This window comes from Oxyura jamaicensis, chromosome 1, assembly GCF_011077185.1.
Source record: "Oxyura jamaicensis isolate SHBP4307 breed ruddy duck chromosome 1, BPBGC_Ojam_1.0, whole genome shotgun sequence".
Taxonomy (NCBI): Eukaryota; Metazoa; Chordata; class Aves; order Anseriformes; family Anatidae; genus Oxyura; species Oxyura jamaicensis.
The window spans coordinates 85519360-85546075 of record NC_048893.1 but is presented as its reverse complement, the minus strand read 5'-3'; the positions used below and the strand labels follow the sequence as shown (position 1 = coordinate 85546075).

Below are 26716 nucleotides of genomic sequence, written 5' to 3'. Positions count from 1 at the left end.
AGCAGGTCCCAGTGACCCGTCACAAGTGCGTGACTTGCCTGGTTTGGCAGAAATCACGGCACGCGGTCTCACCGGAGGGCTGCAGCGCCTGGCTTGAGCTACAAATCCTTTGTTCTGCAGCTCTGCCCTCGCTCGTGGGGGAAATCAGCACACATCTCTGTGCACAGGGCGAGCTCCCGGCCCCACTCTGTCCCAAAAGCACAGTTCCTTTTGCTCCAAATCACAGGGACAGGCCTCACCCTTCACTGGAGCTTTCTCAGCACCTCTGCGGTGGGGATTCAAATCCCAAAGGGATCATTTTACCCTGGCATAACAGGCAAATCACCCCTGGGCCAGCCTGATGTGTTCCCCTCCTCTACTCCCCTCCTGCCAGCCCCGGCCCAGCTCCCGCAAGGCTGGCAGCCTCTTCTGCCCCGCATCCTCCCACCCCGCTGCTGCGCTGCTCGGATAAAAGGTCCCCACCCTCATAAATAATCCATGTGGGCCAAATGGCTCGTGCTCGCTCAACAAAACCGTGCTCCAGGAACAGAAGGGGGAGAGAGGTGCGCTAACACGGCACCATGAGCGGACGGGTCTGCTCCCCGTGACACATGCCTCTTCCCATCCATCGTGGGCCTTCGTCCCTTAGGGTGAGAGGGCGCTGGCCTAAGAACCTGCAAGGGAACACCCCGGCATGGCCAGTGCTTTGGAGACGGACAGGGACAGAGGCCAGAGACTTGTTAAATCAAATTGCCTGGCTGCCCAGGACAGGGTCTGTTCCCTGTGGTGTGCAGGTAAAAAACAGCAAGCACGGCCTCCGTCTTGGTGCCCCAAGGCAAAACCTCCCCGTCCCTGTTATCAGGACATCCCAGTCCCTCAGGCAGGTGCGTGGAGCTGAGCACAGCAGACCAGAATTTGGCCACCAGAGTAGGGATGACTTCCTACTCCCGTCTGCCCTTTCTTTTGGGTTTGTTGCAGATACAGAGTGAAAAAGGTGGGCAGGAGGGATAGCGTCAGAGCAGATTCATCCCCTTGCTCTGAATAAATGTTGTCTCAGCTCTGGCAGTCGCCTGAGAGAGCGCGAGCACTGGGGGACAGAAGGGAGCGCTCTGAGGTGAAGCCTGCGAGGGAGCACGGGGTTCCTTGGGAGATAAAGTTTCATCCCCACCCAGTTAATCTCCTGAGCTCTTCATTGCAATGCTGTCTCGCTCGCTGCCTCTTGAAATGAGCTCCCATTTGTCTGTCTGGTGCTAATTTTCCCTCATTTGCCTCATCGCAGCCATCATTAGAGGCGCAAAGTGCCTCTGGTGCCTTTGTTCCCCTGCCTTCAGATGCCCCCCTAAGTGCTGCTTGGTTTTGCCAGCGCCGCTCTCGCCCCAGCTCCTGGCACCCTCAGCATGCCCTGGCCCTACACTGCCTGAGGACGTGCAGCAGCCCAGGGCAGAGGCCAAGCTATAGTGCATGGTTTCCCTGGTGGGAGCAGTAGCATGTTCTGGCGTATGTTAAAAGACCTAAAAATGAGATTTCCCACTAAGGTTACCGGAGCACACGCCAGGTCTAGTGCACATTTTAATAAATAGCACCCAAACTTCCCAATTCCTGTAGCTCCCAGGTCATTGTGCCATTCTTGAGCTTAGCTGGGAAAGCAGGGCTTTTGAAGAGGCAGCAGTAAATGTTCTACAAACCATACGCTACGGCAGCGTTGATCACCAGGAGGCATTGTGTAGAGCTCATCGTCGCCAGTGTGTTCCCATGCTTTGACAGACGATGGCCCAGCAGCAAGGTGCTAGGTACAGATAGCTGCCGGGGAGCAAGTGGCTGCCGATCCCAGCTGCCCTGTGTGTCCCATCTTTTGGCCACTCAGAGATGCCCCCGTGCTTCTGGGACCCCTGGGTCTGGAGCTAGTGGTACGCTGTGCTGTTTGTGTCCCGATTTGTAACCCAGCCTGGCACGTCGCACTGGGAGAAATCTTGTGAAAATAATAATAATAAAAAAAACTATTTCATGCCCCAAACATCAAAACATGGTGTCTTGAAAACAAATATACTGCCTTGGGATTCCAGCAGCTGATGGGCATGAGTGACAGGTACTGTGACCCTCAATAGTGCCAGCTGGTGCCAAGCTGTGGCACATCTGATCAGGTGTTCCATCTATTGACTTTTATCTCCCCACACCTGGCTCTTTGTAGAGCACGAGCCAGTCCTGGCTGAAATGCAAGGTGTTTTTGTGGACACGCATTTTCTCCTGGCCTTTGCCATTATTTTTTACACTCATTTCCACTCAGGATTTAGCTGTGTGTGAACACAGTCCTCCAGTGAGGGAAGATGAAGAACACAGGCCCCGGAGCACCTCCTCACCTTTCCTACTCCTCCGAAGTTCTGAGTTGCACTAAATGCCAAGAATTTGGGCCCTCATCTGCTGGTATGTGTGCATCACTGCTAATGTTTTCCGTCCTACCTTTTCCAGTGGAGAACGGGGTACATCTGATAACCGCGTAACAGATAGAGGCAGCTCTTTGTGGTAGTAAACGCGGCAATTAATGCTAATGAGGCTGCTGTTAGCAAGCGATACTATTGGTGCTGCGCTCATGCCTCACCAAATGCAAGGCTTCAGTTTGTTAAGCAGATGCCAGTGTTAACAGCCAAATTCTCTTCCCATGGATAAGTTAGCGTTAGTTAAATGTACCATTTAAAATAACCATTTAAAATGTTAATGAAAACAGAGGTTGTGCCTGCCAGGGCTTTGCCGCCTGCCACTGAGCCTCGGCCTCGCCGTGCTGGAGGCGTGGAGGCCTTCCCCGGCCATGTGTGTGACGGTGGGGCCCCGGCAGCCCCGGCAGCCCCAGAAATTGGGTTTGGCTCCCTCAGAGCCAGCGGAGCTCAGCAGGAGCCCTCGCCTCCGCACCCCATGCCAATACCCCAGCCCAAGGCCCCCCAGCTCCCCGCGCCTCCGGGGCAGGGAAGGGCGGCAAGCACTGGCCTCATTTTCCCCCAGGGCACCCAGATCTCCTCGATTCACATCTGCTCATGGCCAACAGGCTCACTGCACCCCAGCACCAGGCTCCCCGGGGACAGGGAGGAGAGGGGCAGAGAAGCCACCACTAGGCCAGGTCGGAGAGGAGCCAAGCGATGAGACGCAAGGAAGGGAGGGGAAATGAAGAAACGTCGCCTCCTTTTCACGTTTATTTCGTTTTTGTATTTTTTTGTACTTTTTTTTTTTTTTAAGATCACAGAAGAGCAGAGCATTCATACATGTAAAGAAACAGAAACGAGATAACAGAAGTTAAATACATTGAGAAAAGAAAAAAATAAAAAGCTTCTTTTTATTTATTTATTTATTTTTCATCACTGGGTTTGGCTCATTCGTTTGTTGGGGTGTTTTGTTCCCGATCAGGTTCTGTTACACACACGCTTGCGCTTGTAAGATTTCCTTTTCACAGAGCTAGTTCTGAAAACAAACCAATGGCAGAAAATAAAACGGCCGCTTTCTCGTTTCGTTAAAGAGAAGTTCAGCTCAGGTCTACAGTGCTGGGGAAAAATATATATAAAGATATAGATATATATATATATTTATATGTATATAACACTGTTAATGAGGAGAGTTCTAACCACCCCACCGTGTAGCAAGAAGGGACTGGCCTTTGTTCTCAAGGCCTAGAGGATGAAACTCGGCTCCGGCTGGGAAAGCTGAAAGGTTTGGGGAGGTGACAGCGGCGCCTCGGGGGCAGGCTCTGGCTCTTTGCCCCCTCCTCCCTGTCCTCGCACACGCGTGTGCACACACGTGCACACACGCCTGCTCCCGGTCTCGCCGGAGCCGCCGCCGTGAGGAAGAGGAGCAGCGCGGGTCCGGCTGCGTACCATGGTGCGGGTGGGAGAGGAGCCTGGGGTGTGTGCGTGCGTGCGTGTGGCTACAGGGGGGAGCAAACGTCTTAACTTCGGGGAGCTGCCGTCCTCACCCAGCTCCTTGTCTCCATCCACGGGCGCCACGTCACGTCCAGGAACATCCTGCCCCGCCTGGGAGCTGCCCTGCTCGGATGCCACCCCTGCCCCTGTCCCAAGGACCCTGGGCTATCAAGGAGAGCTGCTCCTCTTTCCCAGGCCCTGCTTTGGCTGGTCTCCTTGCCACACGCATCTCCCCAGGCTGCAGAGGTAACAGAGGGCCTTACCAGCGCATCCTCACCAAGCCGCCCTCTGCTTTCCCGCTGCGGGGAGTGAACTGATGGGAGCCGACCACCACGCAGAGGTTTTGGGGGGATGCAGGAGCTGCCTGAACGCTGTTCTGGCAAGTTGCAAGAAGGAAAAGAGACAGAGGCTTTAATGGCGTGACGGAGCTCTCAGTCAGCAGGAGTCATGCAGTTAAAAAAATACTTCTGGGCATCTTCTGGGCATCCCGCTGGAAAGGAGGGCACTCTGTGACTGGTGCTGAGAGGCCATGGTCTGCCCCTTGGTCAACCTGGGAGCTCTGCACATGGGCGATGGGCAGCACTCAGCCTTTTCGCCTGGCATGGTGTCTTGGAAATGCCCATCCAGTTTCCCCATCGCTTCCCTGCCTGACGCTCTGCTCTTCCCATGGGGTGGTTTGCTTCTGGCAGCCCTAACTCAGTGAGTGTCGCGTACTCGAGTCAGAGAAGCAGTGAGACTGTGCAGCATCAGAAGGGAGGGACAGAGCTGCTCGCCCCACTGGCACCTCCTGCGTGGGACCGGCCGGGTTGCTACATCATGCCAAGCACCATGATGACGGGGCTGCTGGTCGGCGGGCTTGGAGCAGAGGGAGCAGAGCTGTGAGAGGGTTCGGGAGGAGGAGAGCTGTTTCCCTGTGCCCGTGGACTTATTGTCACGGAGGGGCAAAGTGGTAAAGCACTGTACAAAGGAGGACCTGAACCATCCCCGGCAGCAGGGCTGGGAAGGACCCTAGAGCAGCTCCTCGGCCTTCCCAGCTCCTCTTCCCCAGCGGCTGCTGAATCCTCAGGGCTCGCTGTTGCTCCCGCAAATCCCTTCCAGACGTGCAGCTTGTGCTCAGCTAACGACAGCGACTTTGTCCGTGCTGTGGGCTTGGACCTTCAAAATGGGGCTGCTCAGACAGGCGGCCTGGGGCACGGCCTGGGTGCACCTGGGGCTAGGGTGGGCTGGCGGGGCTCGGCTATTCCTTGGCCAAGAGGGGGGCAGGCAGCAGTACGCGAGCGATCTGCCCGAGCGGTGGACAGTCAGTGGTGTGAGAAGTGTGCAGACAAAGACTAACTCTCGACACAATGCATGTCACCAATGAAATCCTCGTGAACGGCACGCTAACATGCACGGGGCGACGCAACGTCCCCGGTGGGGGAAGCCAGGAGGGGCGGGCGCACCACCGGGAGACGCACCCGCGAGCTGCGGAGCTGGAGACGAACGAAAATGAACACGAGTGCCAAGATACAGGTGTCGGCCGGGGAGCCCCATGTCGCCCTTCCCCGCAGTTCAGGGGCAGGCGGTTGCTCTGCTGTCCGTCTGTCCGTCTGTCCGTCCGTCCGACCGGCCGCGCGCTACAGGCACGTGGCTCGGGGCGGCCGCGCTCCCGCTGCCCAGTTCCTTTCAGAAAGACTTTGCCTTCGCCCCTCTTCTCGGTCATCTGAAAAGGGTTAGAAATCTGCTAGCAAGTGTGGGGGCCATATATTAACTCTAAGTCTTTGTTCCTCTGCTTGGACATTACCAGACATCTCATGTAACTCTCGCAATATTTACAAACCGGTAGAAGAAATACATTTTTTTTTTTTTTTTTCTCGTTTTGTTCGCTTCTTTTTATAACACTAAATGTTAAATCTCCATCGACCAAACACAATTACACTGACAAGCTCAAGGAACTGGTGTCCCGTTCCAAACTCCCGTCTCCCCGGTCCCCGACCAGCTGAGAGGCAGCGGGAGGCGAGAGCACGGCTTCTCCGCAGGGGATGGGGAAGGTGGGAACATGAACGCGGAGTGGGGCGGAGGAGGAGAAACAGCGTCAGAGAAAAGGGCCTGAGACATGAGGAACACCTTTGCAACACCTCTGCTGAAGGGCGGAGGGGGAGAAAGGGAAGGGGGAGAGCGGGTGAGCTTGCGTTTCCCCTGTTTGTCTGAGCTCTCATCTCGATGGGTGCATTGAGCGATCTCTGCTCGAGCTGAGGAGGAGCAGGGGGATGCCCACAGCACCTGGTCACACATGCGGCAGCTCATGGGTTCCCCCAGCCCCTCGAGGAGCGGGCACGGCCAGCAGCGGGCTGCCGGCACTGCTGCGGGTAACAGGCCTCCTCTGTGCTTGTGGCTTTCCTCGGGCAGGTCTGCAAGCGGCTGGCCTTAACCCTGCTCCGCAGCCACACGACCGGGGCATGGCTCTGCCCGGCTCCTGCAGGCAAGACCTGAAGCAAGTGTCGGGGTTGTTTCCTGCAGCTAACGGGGAGGTGGCTTCAGAAATTGAGTGTCCTGCTTTTAGCAACACGTTTGTCTTTAAACCAAACGCCTCTGTGCCTTGACAGCCAAAAAAAAGAAAAATAAAAACACACACACACACAAAAACAAACACACAAAAAAACACCACACCCCCAAAACGCCTTCAAAATACCCAAACCAACGAAGACACAAGACACAAGACACTGCCACCACCCTGGCAGGGCTCTGGGCAGTGCCTAGGGGCGACCTCGCTGCAGCCAACCCCCCATGCAGGACAATATGTGGGACTGCCCTCACAGTGCTGGCATGGAAGAGAAGCCTCAACCTAAGGAAAACGGTGGGCTCGCTTACCATGATGAGCAGCAGTCTGGTGACAGCAAGGCACCTGCTGATAGCAAGCCTGTGACAGCAAACCCAGGTGAGGGCCAGACATGCTGGTGATGTGGCATCCCAGCGCGCTCCCAGCCCTGGCTTTTGGGAACCCAAAGGGGATGAGGAGCCCTTGCTGCAGCAGGAAATCTGGAGCTGGGACCAAGACACCGAGTGACACGGATCTCCTGAAAGGTAGCCATAAGGACCAAATACTCAGAGGGATACAGGATATTATGGCACCAAGGCACAAGTCCCCCAGGTATGGCTTTGGGGTCCGGAGGAGGGGGCGACCGAGCATAATTTACCACCATCCAAGCCCACAGCACATCTATAGCAAGTCTGCTATCACCCAGCCTTCAGCCTCTCCTCTCTCCCTCTTATTTCCTTGCTCATCCTGGCTGTCAGCGAGGAGCCCTCGGCAGCCTGCTCAATTGCCTGCCCGCTGCTGCCCCAAGCAGCGGAGCTCAGCAGGGAGGATGCAGGCACCAGCAGCGCCGCAGTGCCCACCGACAGCAGCCGGAGAGGCTCCTCCTGCTTCAGGAGAGGGAAAAGCACGCTTGCTGGTGCTTCAAAGCCCAGTGGCGCCAAACACCCATAAAACATTGCCATGGGATGCTCAGTCGTCTGGTCTGGGCTATCTCAAGTCCCTCCCTGTGTGTCCCCAGAACAAGAGGCTACCTGATAAAACCCCCATTTTACCCCCTTGGCTGCTGCGGCACCTCCCAGCCACCAGCCAGCATCTTCCCAGCCCTGACTCTCACGGCCTGATCTCTCCCCCTCCTTGCTCAGGGCTCACTGGAGCTTCTCCTGCAGTCCCCCCCACACACAGCTCTGCCCCGGGGAGGGCGATGGCAAGCAACAGCCCCCTGCAGCAAGCCCTTCCGATGGGAAATGGAAGAGGGAAGGGAACTGAGCTGCCTGCTTCCTCGCTGCACCACTTCAAGCTCCTTCTTTATAAGCCCGGGATCTCAGACCTGCCATTTGTTGTTACTCTTACATTCACAGGTCCTGGACATTTTCTGACCCAATTTGTTTCAGTTGTGTAATTTGCAAAGTGAGCTTCATCACAGCAGCGGTAAGACACACACGCACACACACCCTTACACAGCACACACTTCTTGTAACGGGGAGGATGGTGAGGACAACAACAAAAGGGCGGCATCGGCGCTATTTTTGCATGATCACTGAGATGGTAAGCAATGACCACAGCGTGGCTTTTAGTCGAGGCATCACTCCTACGCACACTGTACCTACAGGACAGGCTGCTCAGCCATGGCCAAGGTCTCATCCCTCACCTCTACTGGCCCAGCCTCTCCTCCCCAGGAGCAGGCACCTCCTCTCTGCACGCCGTACCGCAGGGCAGTCCCGTTTTTTCTATGTATTTGGACAAACACACACCTGTGCACTCACTCACGTGAGGTGTAGCAGGAGCTGCTATGCTGCTGCTCGAAGGCTGAGAGCCAGACAGGTGCAGGTGGGAGGGGAAAAAAAAGGGTTAAAAAAGGATGCAGGCTGATTCTTGCAAGCAAGGTGGCCAGGAGGATGCTGGAGAAGGGCCACCAGGGGAACCTGTGCTGCAGCTGCCCCTCTCTCCTCACCCCTCTTCTCTGCCCGAGTGATCTGTCAGCATCTGGTCTCACACTTACAAGGCAGGACATTATCTACAGCGGGATGAGCGTATGTACACATGGACTGTTCCTCTTGCATGCTTAGAGAGAGCAGGAGAAAGAGAGAAAGAGGAGACAGAGCGCGAGAGCCACGCGCACACACATGCACGCATGCACGCACGCACGCAGGCACACACCGGAGAAAGAGAAAGACGCGTAGTCAAATCGAGGGGGAGAGGAAGAGAATTGAAAAAAAAAAAAAAAAAAAAGGAAATAAGAATAAAAGTATGGTTTCGGTTGAATCGACACAACTTTAGTTCAGGCCAGAGCGTGATGTTGCAGGAAGGAGGGTACAGGAAGGAAGGTTTTTAGCAAGAGCCCGGTGCACAGGAGCACAGGATGAGGTGAGGAGAGGAAGGGGTTCTTCACGGGACACCAGTGTGCAGAGAGCTTCAGATAACTTGCTCTGTTTTTTTTTTTTTTCCTTTTTTTTTTTTTTTTTCCCTAAAAGTATGAACTGCCTGAGCGTTGGCTCAAAAAAATGACCAAGGGCATCCAAAAAGTTAAGTGGCTACAGACGCGGAAGCAAAGACCTCTTTCTGCAAAAGAATGAAAGAGGAGGAAGGAAGGAAGGAAGGCAGGTGAAGGAGTATGGAAAAGAGGAAGGAGGAGAGAAAAGAAAAGGGATCTTCTGTTCGACTGGCTTTGCGGGTTTCGTTGGTGTGTTTACTTGGCAGCATCCTCCGGCGACGTGCTCCTTGCTGGTGCCTCATTCTCCCCCTCGCTTTGTGTTGCCTCCTAGACGGTCGGTGACTTGACGGCCGGCTTGTCAGAAATCGTATTAAGTGTTGCTGAGTCGTCTTTGCTGTGATTTTTCCTCTCCCCCCTCTTCGCTCCTGAACACACAAAAGTTGTGAAAGAAACGGTCCTCTCCCTCTCTCCCCCTCTCTTTTTTTCTCTCTCCCCTCTCTTCGCTCTGTCTCCTGTATAACGCGTTTTGCTTTGTGTGTTGTCGTCGTCGTTGTTGTCGTGTTGGTTGTTGTTTTTTTTTTTTTTTAATTATTATTAATATTATTATTTTTAATTCTGATTTGTATTAACATTTGCTGAGTAGGCAGAGCAGGGACGCTGCCAGCAGCCACAGTGGGACGGCCAAACTCATGGAGCCGTTGTCTACTCTCCCCGTGCCGGGTCCTGCAGGGTGCGAGAAGGGAAGAGAAAAGAGGACAAGATCACACGTGGCACCATGACAAGGAGCTCGAGGAGGAGCATGCCGCCAGTGCTCTCTCCCCACACAACACCCAGCCTGCAGGAACCAGGCTGGGAGCAAGCAGGAAAGCTCAACCCCAGCCATGAACCCCGTGGTGCTGCTCACACCTCCGCGGTGCGTCCCCCCTGCCCACGGTGACCTCGGGTGCCAGGGCTGGCTGCGATCCTGTCTTAGTGCCCACAGCGCCTGGTGCATTGCCACAGTCCCAAAATGTGGCACCCAAGGGGCAAAATTAGGATTTTTTGGTAAGGGAAGGAAATGAACCTGCACGTGTGTGAGCGCGCACGCGGGTCTGTCAGAGGGGGCAGGGAGGAGCGCTGTGCCGCAGCAACAAATAACGCAGGCTCGCTCCAGGAATATTAAGTGCTAGCGCTCCCGACATCTCATCCATCCTCTCATCGATGGGTTTCCTCTTCTGGATGGCTTTAAAGGCAGTGGTGCTGTTTTAAATTCACCCCGCAATACCAAGCATTGGCAGTCTCTCTGTAGTGGGCAGGGAGGTGTACGTGGCTGCGGTTTCACAAACGCATGCTCGTCGTGATGCACACGTGGGGGTATACCTGTGCATGTCGATGCGGTGCTTTATAGGAGAAGATGCTGAAGTGTGGAGATAGGTATGGGTCTGTTTGTTGGAACTAATCCTTCTGTGAAGGAAGACATGCTTACCAGCAAAAAGAGCCATTTCTAATGGGTGTGTGTGAAAAAAGGGAGAAAAACAAACCAACGACCCCTGTTTGAGCTCCTGAAGGTAGCAAAACGCAATTGCTCCATCTCACAGCCTGCAGTTTGCCAGGCGAAGAGCCCCTCTCTGTGGCTGGAGCACAGGTGCCCAGCAGCACAGTCGCTATTAAAGTCTAGCTGGTGACTAAAAGGCATCCCCAAAATTCTTTAGTACCTGCATTTGTCTGATTTTTTTTCCTAATGTAGCCTTTCACTTACTAGATCATCTGTTTTGTGTCAAAAATTTGTATTCCATCTGTGACTTTTTTTTTTTTTTTTTTTTCAATTATTCCCTGCTCATTTTCTGACTCATCACACAAATCCTACATTATTTTCCCTCCCTGACCTCGGGAACGAGTTCAAGTTCAGCTGCTGCACTTACCTGAACCTGTGTGTCAGAGACAGCATCTTTCATGGTCAAATAACTGGGGGGGAACAAGTGCTTGGGACCATGCACGTCACATTTTGGCAGGGAAGAAGTCACAAAACATGACTCCTCTGGCCCAGCAAATAACCAAGAGCCCCCCAGGGAAGCTGTGTTGTCCACAAAACATTTCCAGCCATTACATTTTTTACTACGCAGCTAAAATACTATTTGTCTAACACATACGTAGGCATGTAATACATGGCCACCCGCCCCTTCCTTGCCATTTTTCTACGGTTTATACGGGATCAGAGCAAAGAGAGGAACCCATGGAAGCACCCGGCATGGCAGAAGCAGGGGTCTGTTAGACCTGGCCTGGGCGCTGCTGCTCCAGCAGGCGTAAGTGCTTGGATGTGGGGTCTGTGTGTGTGGGCATGGCATGGTGGGGTATGGAATGGCGTGGCAGAAGAGATGAGCGGCTGCAACATGCAGGAATAAGGGAGGACACGCGTGGCACGGTGTGACGGAGGCCGCACCAGCTTCTGCCCTGCTCGAGCCTGAGTGAGCAAACATGCAGGCATCTGGTGACCCAAGACTCCCATCCCCATGGCTGAAAAATGCTCCGAGCCATATGTCCATCCTCACACTTCTCTGCGGAGCGCTCTCTGCGCCCCTGCAGCACGCGGCATCACCCGGGCGGCTGCGCGTGAGCCCCGTGCCGTGCAGCAGAGCCAGGTAAGGGCCACACCAGCAGCACTGCATTTACCTCCACACCTGCTGTGAAAGCGTGGGACGGTTCCAGCCCGGTCACAGACCAAAGCCTTGAAAACTCCAAGAATTCAGGCATCGAGGGCACCGGTTGCGCGGTCTCCGCCGCCCCCTGGCGAGCATCCCCGGCAGCAAAGCGTCCCCTTCCCCAGGGGACGGGCCGGGGGCTCTGGCAAACGAGTGGTGCCTTCTCCGTTGTCCCCCCTGCTTTGGTAACCTTGAGCCGGTGTCCTGAGAGTTTGCTCTGCCAGCTGACCTCCGGGGCTAGCCACTATTTGGCTGCACTGCCAAGTTGACGGCCGTGCAATGGTGAAGGGGGGTTTTCTTCCACCATAGCCAGGGAAAAGAATTGGTTTGCTGCTGCTGCTGAGCTCATATGCATATCTGGCACCATTTCACAAGTAGACCCTTGAGGAACCCCAGACCCCAAGTGGTTGGCCGTGTCAGACCACATTAATTACATCAGGAAGGAGCAGGCTTAAAACTGGCAAGGGCAAAGCGATCGCGCCTCCCTCCCGCGCTGCAGCTAGCGAGGGGCGCAGATGCAGGTGGACCACGGCCAGAGAGACTAACCACATCCAGCCTTGGTCATCTGCGCCGGTGCCACAGCACGAGGCAGCCAATTTACACAGCTCCCTCTGGGCTGGAGGGACCCCGAGCACTGTCCTACATCTCTCCCAAGGCACAGTAGCCCGTGCTGTGTCCGTAAATTGAGCTAGGGGAAGGATGGAGCTGTGTTACCAGGGCCTCGCTCCTCCTGCCCACCTGCAGGTGATGCTGGCCCCACACCAGCCTCACACAAAGAAACCCCAGGGGCCCTTTCCTCACACTGCTGGGAAAACACCTCCACGCTTTCGAGTCACGGTGTGGAAGAGCAGGCGAGGCCCCAGCGATTTTTTTCCCCCTTCCCCGCAGCAGAAAGCTGAGCGTGGCTGCACGCGCTGGCACGAAGCGCGCTGCTGAGGCGGCGCTGCCAGAGCTTTATCAGCCTCGCACGCCAAGCCGGTGGCACCTGCTGTTATTAAGGGTGCCTGACCTTTCCCACTGTAAGGCCCCGCTTGCTTATCGCTTCGCGGGCATTAATGGGGCGGGAGGAGCGTTCCCACGCCGGGTGTTTGCCTCGGGCTGGCTTTATTTTGTTCTTTAGTGGAAGGGCAGCAGCCCATACACTTCTGCTGCTTCCGAGAGCAAGGCTTGAGACAGAAAAATATTTCTAATTACAAATAAAAAAGAAGAAAGAAAGAAAACTTGTGGCAGGCCCTCCGAACCTTTTTCTGCTCTGACAATCTGGCTCAGAGCCTTGCACCACTGTAGGGATCCAGTCTTTCAGCACAAGGTAAACAGCTACACCACATGATCTGCCCCATACACATGGGTGTGTGAATGCAACATCGCACCACTCAGCTGAAGTGCTTCTACTCCCATAACGGATGCAGGAAAAGAGGGGGCAGGAAGGGTGGTGGGACTTGGATGAGAAGGTGGAGGGAGGAGGAAAAGCGGGGTGCTTCTCACGTTCACTGCAAACCCCAGGGAGACTGCAAAGCCAAGAGCTCACCTGTTCCTCAAAACCACCCTGCCGAAAGGAGCCCACTGCAAGAAGAGACCAGCTCTACGGGGTCAGGCCAAGGTTTCATTCAACCCTCATCAGCTGGGGGCTGGCCAGGTATGCGAGCACACTGACCCGCAGCACCCGCTGGCCATGGGTAGTGGCACTCAACACTCCTTCAGAGCTTGATTTTTCAGAGTCACAGAACAGCTTGGGTTGGAAGGGACCTCAAAGCCCACCCAGTTCCAACCCCCTGCCATGGGCAGGGACACCTCCCACCAGCCCAGGTTGCCCAAAGCCCCATCCAGCCTGGCCTTGAGCACCTCCAGGGATGGGGCATCCACCAAGTGGAAGAACATTTTATTTTCTTCCTTGAACTTCTGGCCTCCCCGAAGACTTCTGTATCCACAGTCTCCCTCAACATATTTTTTATTTTTATTTTTTTAATTTTTTCGGCTGTTCCCCTGTGCCCCGGCTTGGCCAGAGGAGCAGCAGGAGCTGCAGCAGGGGCAGGCGTTCCTGTCTGCGCCCCGAGCACTGCTGGCGGCTGCAGCCACACGCCTCGTCCCCACCAGGTGGCAGCCGAAGGCAGAGGAAAAAAATAGAGGAAAAAATAAATAAAGAGGAAAAATAAATAAATAAATGAAGGGGGAGGGGGGGGGGAGGGGGGGCGCGGGGGGGCAAAAAAACCCTGGGACCTAAAGGAAGGGTGCCAGCTCTGCATGCTCTGAGCGCACCATGGTTGTGTTTATGAGGCATGCAATCTGTCCCCCAGTGGTCTGCACCTTCCCACAGCCACTATGAAGCAATGTCCTTGCTAGAACAGCTTCAGGTGGCAGTTCTGAACTGGGTTGGTTGTCCCTGTCAAAAGCAAGACATCTATCCACTGTAGCTGCAAGAAGCTGAGGTTCAAGGGACAGCGTAAAAGCTTCTAGTCCACTCTGCTTCCTCCACATGGAAAATGCCTGCTTCTTTATGCTCACTGCCTTCAGCTCCCTTTCGCAAGACTGATGCCACCTCTGACGGCACCTATAGGATGCACAGAACTGTAGCCCTGGGGGCTGACCTGCTCTGCTATATAACCCTTGCCAAACAGGCAAACCAGACAAGACCAGTAAGCAAATCCACAAGCCCCTTTGGCTGCACAGAGGCATGCCTCCAAATGCTGTAAGCACCATGATGACTGCCAGCAGAAATTGAAACTATGACTTCAGGCTTCCCAACACAGACCTTTAAAAGGTTTTTTTTGAGATGCAAGCAGGGAGTAGATAGATTCTTGGTCCATACGGAGAGGTGAAAAAAATCACCCATCTGTCTACATGTTTCACACCTGCACTCACCAATGTGGAATTTCCCACTGGCTCCCAGGTTTTATCACCTGAGTAAAACGAAGTGGAGATAGGAAAAGAGATAGCAGATGCCCGGGTTTTCTCTTACTTACATCATCAAGACTCCAGGGTTTGATAAGTCTGTTGGTGCTCATGGAGGAGAGCCCAGTGAGAAGTTTCAAAAGGCACCAGAAAGATACAGGCTCTTCACTTGCTTTGGTGAATCTGCTCCTGGGATCCTCTCAAAGAATGTGAGATAAAACCCAGTGTAAGAGGGCAATTGGATGCCATGAGCTTCTAGCTGGAGGTCAGGCCAGGAGGAGGCAGGAGACAGGCTAGAAAGACTTCTCTGCGATGGGAAGGAAGGGAGTGATGGTAAAAGCAAGTGGAGCTGGCCTGACATTCTTCTAACAGCTCTCCTTCCTCAGTGGCTCTCGGCTCCATGCTGTTGGCAGGTTAACTTTACTTACAGCAAATGTTGGAGTCTTGCTTCTTGAGCAAAGAGGACTAAAAATGAGGGAAGAAAGAAAATATCCTCTATGGGATGTTTGACCTCTAAGGTCAAAGGGAAAGTGGATATGCACCATAGAGGTCTCTCCACGGCACCTCACTCCCTGGCTCCTGGAGGGGTCTTAGGTTTTACACTTGCCAGCTCCCCTGGAAGAAGTCATTTTTCCAGTCTGTAGACTCTTGCTAGGGCTTCAGAAGATGAAATCTTTATTATCATGAAGGCTTAAAAGGGACGAATACTGTTAATTCCATTTTCAAGGTCATACTTTGAAAGTTATTAATTTCTTTCTTACAAGGCTTTGCACTCTACTCTGAGGCTTTAGGGATTAGCAGTTTCTACTTACTAGGGTTCATTTGGGGCTTTTTCCTTACTCGTTTCCTGTCATCGTCCCCAGCTTTGAGAAGAAGACACGCTTTTTCACTCCCTGTTCTTAATGTTGAAACTATTTTGTTTGTTACTTGCTTGTGCCCCATTCTCACTACCAGTTAGTATCTGTGGGGTTCTGCTCCTGTAATTAAAATTTGACTGTAATGGCACTGGCAATAGATTGGCTTTTCTAGAGGCAGAAGTACCGCTGTGTAAACTACGGAGGATGCCCTGCAGCAACTCTCCAACAAGATTAAGGCAATGTCCCTGGTGTCTATCAATCTCAGCACACTGTTTAATGTATTTCAGAATTTGCTCATGGTTGTTTTTTTTTTAGCACTGAACAGTTCTTCCCCATGTTTTGGAGCTCATTCATGGTGCACTAAGTACTAATCTATCATACCTCGTATCATAGTGAAGATTCATTTTGCAGTGCAGCTCACCCATCCTTCTCCGAGGTCTGAAGACTATCCCTGAGATTGTATTTCTCAGTGTCGCTCTGAGAAGGTTGTGCTTTTCAAGAGATGGCTGCTTATACCATTTATCCTGGAGCTGGTACGCAGTGCTGCTAGTCTGGAATTGAGCTGTTACCATGATCAGTGAGGCTGGTGGTGGCCAGAAGACCACCTATGTTTAAGGTTACAAAGATTTTTCATTACTAGATCTGTCCTAGAGGTATCAGAAAGTTCCACGGTTCTCTCACAGCTAAGAATTGTCTCCCACCCTTTCCATTCTCCTATTAGTTGGAGGATATTTTTTTAAGGATAATTATTTATTTATTTATTTATTTTAATGTTTCGCAAACTACTGATACAAAATCAGTTACTTACAACTTGTCTTCAAACCATTCATTGAAGACTTTCATCCTACAAGCAAAGCATTCAAGAAATACGCAACAGAGATTTTTGGGGGTCATCATAAGGAAGATCTAAGCTTTTTCTGCTTTTCATTTTTCTAAGATAGAAGAAACAACAACAACAACAACAAAAAAAAACCCTCCTCTGCTCACATCTCAAGCACATGTGTAAGACACAGCAGACTGGCTGTGGCAACAGTTTGGCTTCTCATTAAGGAACAAAGAGCACAGCTCCCCTCACCCAGAGCATACACAGCCCTAGGAAGCAGGCTTGCTAATGGGAAACTCTGGAACCTCTTGAAAAATTAATATTTTCATCAGCTTTGTGCATCTGTTTACCTACTTTATCCTTGCTACAGTTTTCCACAAGCTTTGCTGCGTATTTGGCATGAGAAAGATTTGAGCGGCTGTGAACAGAAATGAAGAGGGAGGGACACGCTGAGGGGTGTAGAGGGGGTAAGGAGATTGAAGCAGAAGGTGAACTAGATTGGGCTGGAGAGTGACCGGCATGCTAGACATCACTCTGGTGCTCTAATCCAGTTGTATCACTGCCTCTGCCCTTCCTTTCCGTCTCCTCTAGTGCGTGCAGCAAGGTGCCCCCTGGCCTGTCCTTGAGGTCTTTTTAAGGCCATCACTCCTCCCTGCGGACTCCCTTGCACCACCCCTAGCAGAAACAGCCCCTGTGGGGTGAGAAGGCCCCGTGAACCCCATCCCTCCGGGTGCAGGTGTGGAACAAGCTAGAATGAGGTTTTAGCTTTTGTCAAGGGCTGCTTCTGAACAAGAAACACAGGGCCCAGATCACGGGAACACCATAAAGGACCACATACTTCTCTCAGCACTCAGAGAACCACAGATGTCAGGAGAGTCAAGCTAGGCCCACAGGCTGGTGTACGTCCCGAAAGCATGTGGTCTAAATGAATACTTCTTCGTGCCATCTGTAGTTCTCATCAAAGTATGGATGTGTGTACAGGTGTGAAGTTGCATGACTCCTGCTCCCTTCGAGGCCCTAACAGTGCAAGCAGGGCTTGCGTGCCGGCATCCTGGCCCAGTCACGGGCAATGCTGGAGCAGAAAGGGCTTCCACTGCCCGTTCCCAGCCAGTAATACAAGGAAAGTCACTGTAGCTTACATACAGCTGAGCTTGCCTACAGCTGGGTGACTTCGGAGCAAAAGAATAGATGCCTACAGCCCCTCTGTCCATCCTCCAGATGTTCTGGGGTGCCTGAAAACTGCTCAGCGATGGTGGGATGTGCCTCTGAGCATGGTGTGTGGGTGTAGTGCATAAAGTGATCTGGCTCAGGAGTGTGCTGGTCCACCAGCAAGCATGCATGTCTGTAACACCTACCGTAGAGGCAGCCTGGCTGGACCTCACTGAAGCCGTGCTGGTCACAGCACATCCTCCTCCATGGTCTGACCCCTTGTGCCCTTGCTCCTGGCCATGCATCCGTTTACCAAATTGCAAAGGGACATGCAGGTGATGTTGGGGAAGGGCCAGCGCATTTATCCTTCGCTTGCCTTGCCGCTAGGCTTCTCCCTTTTGCAGGGATGCTCTGCCGACAGACCTGCTCGCCCATGGCAGGGCAGGCCTGCCAGGAGAGCTCTGCTTTTTCTGCAAGCCTGATTTCTTTGGATTTTTTTTTTTCTTTTTTTTCCCTGTGCACCCCCTCCCTCCCAAATCCCCCACCTCCCTTCTCCCGGTTGTTTTTGTTTTTAGAGAGAGCGCTTAGACAGCTGTATTAATCATGCAAGCCCAGCCATGTGTAATGTGCTTTATCAACAGCAGAGCAGACACTGAATGGCAACTGGTTCACAAGCGGGCCCGGCGCAGCGCCTGAGCCGGGAAGATAAACCCGCTGCTTCCCAAACCGACTTACCGTCATGGGTTAGTGAATGGAGAGACTGTTCACTTGGGACAATAACCAGAGGGGAGGTCAATTTGTTAGGCAAATTCTTAAGTGGTGTATAGTCGAAATGGGAGCAGGGGGAGAGGAGGAGGAGGAAGGTGGGAATTGCTCTTTGGCCGTTTTCTCTTAGGGGTGCGAGGAAATGTTGAGTGTGCTTGAGGATTAAATCAAGACAACAATGGCTGTTCTTCATCCTCCTTGCTGCCCTCCACACTTGGGTCCCCGTCAGCCCAGCTGGCAGCTCACCACGGGAAGGGAGGAGAGGGAGAATGCCAGCATTTAGGTACACTTTCTGTGCAGTGGGTATAGGTTGGTCTCCTAATCTCTAAGAAAGGCTCATCTGACAGCTTCAGAAACCCACCTAGCATACAGATGGTATCAGGTTTTGAGTGTCCTCCAGGCAGGGGACATCTGGCTCAGGAGGGTTGTGGTCTGCCTGAGCCCTGCTCTGCAGGGCAATCTCTCCGTGCTACAGCTCCGATGCTATCCATCGGTATCCCTGCCGCACAACTGATTTTCCAAGGCAGGTGCTTTTCCATGGGCTGTGTGTTTTCTCCCACAGTGGTTTCACCCAACCTCCACCCTCCCAGCTGACTGCTGAGCCCTGACCTCTGTTTGGCAGGGCTGTTCTGCAGGCGTGCAAAGCTGCACCTGTGACTAACCAGACCTTGAAACGCCTTCGCTACCCCAGTGCAAGGGCCCAGCCCTGAGGAGTATCTTCCTGGGACTTGCAGTCTCAGTTCCTACCCTCTGCTTCTGTGCTTCCTCCCTCGCTGAATTCTCCACAGCATTACTACCGGAAAGGGTTATGCAAATATATGCAATCCAGGGCTCATTCTGGAATAAATCAATCTAAATTAAAATTAATGAACAAAAAGTACAGAAACAGATCAAGCAATAAAGCCATTTCTCTCTCTCTCTCCCTTGTGTCTTTTTTTTTCCTTAAAAAAAAAAAAAAAAAAAAAAAAAAGTTGGTTTCTTTTCTTTAGACTTTTGGGGAGGGAATTAGAATGTTTACTATTTTTTTTAAAACAATCTCAGCAAACAGAAACTGTCTGTTGCTATCCAGAAAGCTCACCAAGTAATGCTAGTAGCTGTAGTAGCAGAAATAATTCTTGGCATTTCTCTTTCCCCTAAGATATCGTTTCCCACTCTGTACTTATAACCCATTTTGGAGGACACTATCATCACCTCTGACTTTTATTCACTTTTAACCACATGGTCAAAATAAGATGTAATGACACTGCTTGCCTGGTACCTACGAAATATCAAGAAAAAATTCAGTATGATGTTGGCCTTCTGCCTTTGCCCTGTCTTTTCTTTCTGTTCCCTTGGCCTGAAGCCCCAGCAGGCTTGGCACCCACTACAATTGCAGCCTACTGACCTGGCAGGGATGAACACTGACCTTGAGCGCTGAAAGAAACTTGGCTTGCTTGATCCACCCTGCAGAGCCATCCCCTTCTAAAATGGAGAATGAGCTTTTGGGAAAATCTGCCTGGATACCACCGCCAGGGAGCAAGGTGAACCTTGAGTTGTGCCTGATCTCCAGGGTCATGGGTGTTCTCAGGTGCTGATGCCCTCCTACGCTTGGTACCTACAACCATTATTTTTGTCTTCTGGTTTTCTGTGTCAGGATCATGATTGGCTATTTTGGCCTGTTTATGCTGTGTTTTCCCCAGCCCTACCAACAAGTATGGTTCAAAGCCTCTGAAGGCTTGGGTTTTCAAGGACCATTTCTTGGAAACCATCTGAGAAAGCCAAGTTCTGGCTTCAGTGAAGAAGACTTGAGAGACAGATGAGTTCTTTAACCAGCCACATCGTACTGGGAGGACTGGTTTCTGAGGGCTGTTCCCATATCACTGCCCAAGCAGCAATCCCCCTGCAAATCATGTTAATCCTTCAATCTGTACTTTCTCATGTATTCCCCCATGCTTCTCTCCTTAGCTTCAAAACGTTCAGATTTTCAACCTTTTTCCAAAACAAGGAGATCCAGCTCACAGGAGCTTAGCTTTGTTTGGGCAATGGAGGAAGTGAAAGGGGAGCAGCCATGGGTGGAGGTGACCACTGCAATGGATGAGCTCTTTCCTCCATAGCTAGGACCTCCACTGGGAGGGAGGAGAACAGAGGGTATTCCAAAGAAAGGTGCTCACCATTTCCCACTCTGGTCATCAGACACAAATGAACATCTCTTTTCTCCCTTCCCCCAGCGCCCTCCCACCCAACGAAGGCATTAGTGACAGCACAAGCTACACGGGCTACAGCTAAATGGAGACTAGCTACGAGCTACAGTCGTACAGGGTCATTCTCCGATCAGTGCGCGTTTTGGCAGAAACACAGGACTGCTCATTCTCCTTTTCCCTTCCCCTCCACCAGTTATTTACACACTATTACTGTAAATCTGTTCTGTTGATGACCATGACTGGACTGTGCCACCCTCTGGGCAATAAGGCATCCTCCTGTGGAGCTCCTGGGGTTCAAGCTAACCATGCTGAGAAAGTTCCTGGGTAATCTGTGGTAAGTCCTCACCGCAAAACTCCCAAGGGGAAGACTTAGAGGTTTTGAAGCCTGTCAGGCTGGGAAAGCCACTCTGATGTGGATACTAAGGGCTAATCATAGAGGAGTGAGTCGATGTGCAAAGGGCTGAGGGCAAGGGACAATGGAAGAGGACAGAGGTGGAACCAGTGGCATACTAGTGACAGATGCTTTTGAGATACAACACTTGCCACAATGCTGGCAGGTGTGGTGGAGATTGAGCAAATTCTCGTTCCTGAAGAAAACCCTTTGGAAAACCAGCTGATGATGCGCTAAGGTCCCCTTTGTGCCAGCTAGGTGTTCCCATTACAATGTGATGTTATCATGTGGACAGGAAAATGTGATGAGGTGTTATCATCCTGGAAGACTTTTCAGGGCAAGTTCCCTGTTGGAAAATCAGGAGAGCTGGAACATTTACCAGGGACAAATCAGCTGAGAGCTGAATCAGCTGGGCTTCACCAGCCTTCTAGGATACAACCTCATCAAATTCAAGTCCCATGTGTTCAGCTGAATGGGCTTCTTCTGAGTCCCTAGCCTGCCTGAAAACAAGATGTTTTCACAGCAGCTAGCTGATGATAGCAATGCTTAGCATGAGCACAGAGCTCTTCATCTCAAAACACCTTCCTTTTAAAACTAATGCGCACAGCCCTACAGGGCAGGGAAGTGTTACTAAGGCTTAAGAGAAATGGAAATTGAGGGAGAAGAGGCTGCGATTGTGGCTGAGGAAGGGCTTGTTTGAGAGCTGAGGACTGCATCTCAGAATATAAGCCCGTAGGGAGAAAAAGGCCAAACAAGAAGCTTTTATGCCTAAGGTTCCTTTGAAAGTGAACAGCAAAGTATAAGCAAATGTTGAGATAAACCAGTATCTGTGCTGAAGGCCCACATTAAAGAAGCTGGTAGGGGCTTTCAGAAACCAAATAAGGTCCGGAGTATTTAAATTCTACTTTCCCCCTCTGCAAAATCCTCTTAGCGTGTCCTGGGTCACAGGAGATATCCCAGCTTTTGGCATCACAAACTCCTGAAGACTCCTCACAGAAGTGATGTCACACCAGGGTGTCCTTCAAGATGATCTCAGGAGAACAGGGAGCAGCAAAAGGAAAAAAATAAAAACTTCAAAGGCAGAGAGGAAAGTGTTTTAAAGGATTGACAAAAGCTTTGCAGGATGGCCTTGGCAGCTTCATTAGGAGGGGCATTTGGTATGGAAATCTGGGCCTTGCTCACTTGCAGTTTGTGCTTTATCATTTACCTTAATGGACTACTAATTCAAAGCCAGCTGTAAACAGGGCTGGCTCTGAAAAGAATTAACAGTGCCTGCTTGTGGAATTTAAGGATATATAATAAAAATAATCATAAAAAGAAAGAGCCCTGGGTTTTCCATCAGACAAAAATATTTGTCATTGAAAGTTCTGCTTAAAAAAGAACAAGCAAAATTGGAAAACTCCTCTAAACCTTACATCCCAAACAGTCTCAGCAACTTTAATTTCATATCCAAGCACACGTTTCATTTGCAATACATACGATAATGGTGTTTAATTGGATTTATTTTGCCACACTAGGTTCCCAACGGCCTACTTTACTCCTTTCTTCAGCTCCTTGAATGTTATTTACAAATCACTCTCTGGGATTTAATTTTAATGGTAGCTTGATTTCTTTTTTTTTTTTCTTCCCTCCCTTTTTAGGTACTTTTCTTTAATTGTGTTTGCGGATTTGCCTTTTAAATAGGCAATTGTGACTACATCCTGAGCCTGAATAAGTTGCCAAGAGCAGAGCTTGATTTGAAAACGCAGAGTAGTTAAACGGAGCTGATGTAACACCCAGCATTTATTGTTCTTTTTCATGGGAGTACTTGCAGGTGCTTTACTTGGGCAGGTGCCCTTTTGCAAAACAACATGGGTTCATAATAACACTCTACCTCCAAGCTCTACGCAGACGTTAACTACTGAGGCCTCAGAGCATCCCATGAGTTGAGTATATCTCCATCATATGGCAGTGAAGCAAAGATACTAAGGAGCCTGAGGCCAAAGTGTTTTAAGTGAATAAGGGGACTGGCTGCCTTATTGCTGATTGAGCTTCAAACCCCTGGAAACAGCCCAATTTCAGGAAGTGCTGAGTCTCGGTGCTTTTACACAATCTGAAGATTGCATCCAAACACCAAACCTCATGTGCACATCTGGGCCACACTGCCTGGACCTGAGGCATGCTTTAGCAGCATGTGGCAAGAACAGGAAAAATACTCAGGCTCTGTTTTCCCTTCATACCTCCTCCCTTTGCAATAAACCAGTCCATAACACCTCACTGTGGTTTATGTGTTTACCTTGAGTTTTTTTTTTCATGCTATCTGCCTCAGGTCGGAAATGAAGAGACATTTATTCTCAGAAAGAGCAGTCAGGCATTGGAACGGGTCACCAGGGAGGTGGTGGCATCACCATCCCTGGGGGTGTTCAAGGAAAGGTTGGACATGGTGCTTAGGGACATGATCTAGTGGGTGATACTGGTGATAGGGGGATGGTTGGACCAGATGATCTTGGAGGTCGTTTCCAACCTTAACGATTCTAGGATTCTATGAAATGCAGCACTACAGGACAGGCAGATTTAGGGGTATGTGACAGAGGAATGAGGAAACAATGCTTTTTGTTGTGAATAGCTTGCACAGCTAGAGTGAAAAAATGTCCTGGCAGCACTTCAATATTTAGCTTCTCACTTGTCCCCTCCACCATTCCTGAAACATTTTAGATCTGTTTATGCTTTTGATCCAAACCAGGATATGTGAGGGAAGAAAGCGTAGGACTGGAATATATGTAAGGAGTGGGTCTGTAGACAAACTGAGCCCACTGAAGACTGTCCAGACCCGGATGAGGACACGATATCATGGATCAAAGCTTGGTTAAAGGTTGTTCCTTTTTAGCTGATTGGTTTCCTGAAATGGGAGGGGGGAAGGGAAGGATAAGGAAGGTGAGCAGAAGAGAACAAATGGCATGTAGAAGAGATGGGAAAGCCCTTATTGTCCTGCACTGTTTTGCCCATCCCTTGCTCTTCGCATGTATCAGGATGATGGAGAATGACCCGCTAGAGCTACTTTGACATAAAGCATATACTGACCTGGAAAAGGGTTGGGGAGTGTGGGTAAAACTCGTTCTAAGGGGGGAAAAAAAACAATAAGCAACATGCAGGAGAAAAGCCACTTTTCACACCAAGCAAAAGCAGCAGATACAAACCTGATGGAGTTGTCCATCCCCAAATTAGATGAGCTAGAGTAAGTTTCATACAGAGCATTCTGCTAGCAACACACCTATTATACATCAACATTCCCTGGGACTTGGAGTCAGACAGAAGTCATTTGAAAAACTAAACAAATAATATCCACACAACAAGAGGGATTAAGCACCTGGCAGAGAAGCTAATTGGAGTTGATGGGCCACATCTCCCCTCTGACTTTCAAGACTGCTCATCTCATCACACTACAGCTCCTCTTAGCTGCACCTCTGGCTGGAAGCTTGCCTTTGCCAGAAAGGTAAGCTGTAGAGGTCCTCCACAGGTAGTTACTGCCTCCAAAGGACCTTCTCCACAATGGATTTCTTGCCAGAGAGAGGTCCCTGAGGATCTGAGTATGGGAGTTGTCATCCTGGTGAATCTGGGGGACTCTGTTTCTTTTGCACCTATGTCTTCCTACAGGAACTGAGCTTTTGCAGATTCATCAGCCTCTGGTAGCATGCAGAGCCTGCTGTTTTGGTTACGGGGTTTTTACAATGCATCTTTTTCCTACAGCACAGCAGGCCTCTGGTATACATCGCTGCTGGCTTCACACATGGCTTCTTCCATGCCAGGATCTCAAAAGAACTGCACAGAAACCGAAGAAAACTGGGACTCGGAGACCGCAGTCTGAGGCTAACAGCAGTGGTAATTCCACTTTACAGATAGTGCAGGTGAGGCAGAGAACAAGGAAGCAATTTGCCCAAGGTCAAACACCGAACTGTTGGCAGAGCCAGGCAGAACCATGAACACAAGCCCACCAGACCTGACTAATGACTGGGTCTCTCTCCATTAACTGCAGAGCTGGCTGAATGCCTCGTGCTGCCTGAGACGCGTTCCTGCTCAGGGGCTGTCTGCTGGGTAGACGTTTAGCTGGAGAGATATGTCACTATGCAAAAGCTGATAGGCCTGGGGCAATGAGTTGTCTCCGGGCTTACCTGTGAGAATGGTGCTAAGATCACTGCTGACGGACATACGGCTTGGCAGGATACATCGGCAGCCCGCTATTATTCTCTGATCACACTCTGGTCTCAGCTATTTGGAGGCCAACGCTCTTTAAAAAGCACTCTTGGTGCACAGAGCTAGCTTCTGACTCTCTGGAGCCCGTGGGGACACAGCAAGTCGATCCAATCTCTGTGACACTGGCAGATCTCCTGCCCTCGCAGTGGTAACGGGGCTGTTTGAATCCACATCAGGCACAGGGGAGGTTGCCTCTTGTGTAGAAAATACACGGTTAGTCTGGATCTCTGTGTTTATGTAGCACCAGGGGACTATTGTTCTGTGAAAGCAGGCTGTTGTGCTGACATGACTTCCTTGTTATTTAGTTTGGTTAAATAACTCAACTCCCCTTTACCTTCTTCCTGCACAGCAGGCTGCAGACTGCACAGCATAAGCAGTTAAAGCAAAGCACTACGGCCTCATTATCACGCTGCTTTCTATTCAAGGACTCTACCTCTGTTCCCCTCGCCTGCTGCGTGCTGCCTTTATTGCTCCACCCTGCCTCATTAGCAGCGTCTCAGGCTTGCCCCATCTGGCTGTCACCCTAACCACTATCTTCCCTCTCCTGAGTCTCCCTGTTATTGACAGCCCCTGGGAAATCATGGGGTTTGCTCTGAAAGCCTCAGACTTCACTCGCAGTTGTGCTCCAAACCCTAGCAGCCACCACCATAAGCAGATGCTCAGGCACAAGGAAGCACGGGCAGAGCATCACGAGAAGGGGTGGAACAGGGCACGCACAGCCAGCGCTTGTGCTGGGGCACTAGCAAGAAATGACAATTCAGAGGCAAGTGCCAGCTCTTTGTAGGAATGTGCCTCTTGCTGGGATTAAAACTGCTGGACTAAAATGGTAGCTATACCTGAAGCTTCTCGAGGAGAACATGGTGGGATCCTGCCTGCTGCTTGCGTCTAATTGGCACTGGCCTTGCCAGGTGCTGCCTCACCTCTGCTTTCCCTAACTCACTGGAGGGCGCCGAGGATGCAAGCTGGAAAGGATGCGGCAGGGTTCCTGCTGAGGTGGCAGTCTCCCATAATTGAGACAATTTAGCCAGCAGGACTGACTGCATAAGGATGTGCAGCACTGCCCTGTTGTCTCCTGTTTTATCCTCAGGGATGGGCTGGCTCTGCAGGAGGCAGAAGTCAACTGATTTGGAGGGGCTTTCATTGCTTTCCTCAGCCTTCCTAGATTGCACCAGGTGCTGCACCTGGTTCTGTGTGCCTTGCTTATTATACCCACACATGTAAGCCTATGTATGCATATGCTTATATGACAGATATGATTCTACCTTATATATATTTGATATATATATACATATACTTTTATGCTGCACAGGTTAGGATATAAATTCTCTCTTTTTTATTTTTTTTTTCCATAGCACTCTGTTGGCTTAGTGGAATGAAAAGGAAACAAGCTCCCTCCCTCCTAATTCACTTGGAAAAAAACCCTCTCCCCTTAGCTGTAGCACTGCTTTTGACCTCTGTCATGCTGTGATGGCAGCCCTGACTTGACCTCCCTGTCAGATAATTTTCATGGAGATCCGCATGCCCCTTTCTGCCCCTTTCACAGCTCTCACGGTGTTTTGTGCTTGGGGGTTACAGACCTTGTTCCTACGCTCTGCAGAGCTGAACTAACCTCCTGGCTCACCAGTGCTGCAAAGCACAGTTGTGCCTCCCAGCTCCTCCTGTCCATGGACATGTGATATGTTCCCCCCCCCCCCCCGGCTTTGCATGGGCTTTGGTGCTTGATGAACTAATTCAGCTCTGCACAACAAAAGAAAACATTTGGCAGCGTTTTAGGGGCTGGGTGGTAAACCTCAGTTATGTTTTTGCGGGTGTAGCATGTTGTGCTGGCTCAGTGTGTGGTCCACTGAGGACCAGAGTACAGGAAACACCAAAAACCTGTGGCAGAGAGCAGGGTAAGCAATAAGACCGGGGCTGAAGGGATGGC

At 51.2% G+C, this 26716-nt stretch overlaps 1 protein-coding gene and 1 long non-coding RNA gene across 5 annotated transcripts in view; one reads left to right on the top strand and one right to left on the bottom strand.

The window, feature by feature from the left end:
- The first annotated feature begins 5110 nt into the window (after window positions 1–5110).
- Window positions 5111–6035, top strand: LOC118160269. Its single transcript, XR_004747386.1, has 2 exons — window positions 5111–5287; window positions 5333–6035. It is a non-coding gene; the product is annotated as an uncharacterized LOC118160269 (long non-coding RNA).
- Window positions 6036–7742: 1707 nt separating this feature from the next.
- Window positions 7743–26716, bottom strand: part of LSAMP (limbic system associated membrane protein) — a 952242-nt gene continuing 933268 nt past the window's right edge. For 3 of the 4 annotated variants that reach the window (XM_035314830.1, XM_035314831.1, XM_035314829.1), the window contains 2 exons: window positions 23623–23658; window positions 7743–9553 (listed from right to left, as the gene is read on the bottom strand). In XM_035314830.1, the coding sequence (XP_035170721.1) occupies window positions 9456–9553; window positions 23623–23658 (134 nt within the window). In that variant the 3' untranslated portion in view covers window positions 7743–9455. The remainder of the gene's footprint in view (window positions 9554–23622; window positions 23659–26716) is intronic. The other variant, XM_035314833.1, reaches the window with a different exon arrangement.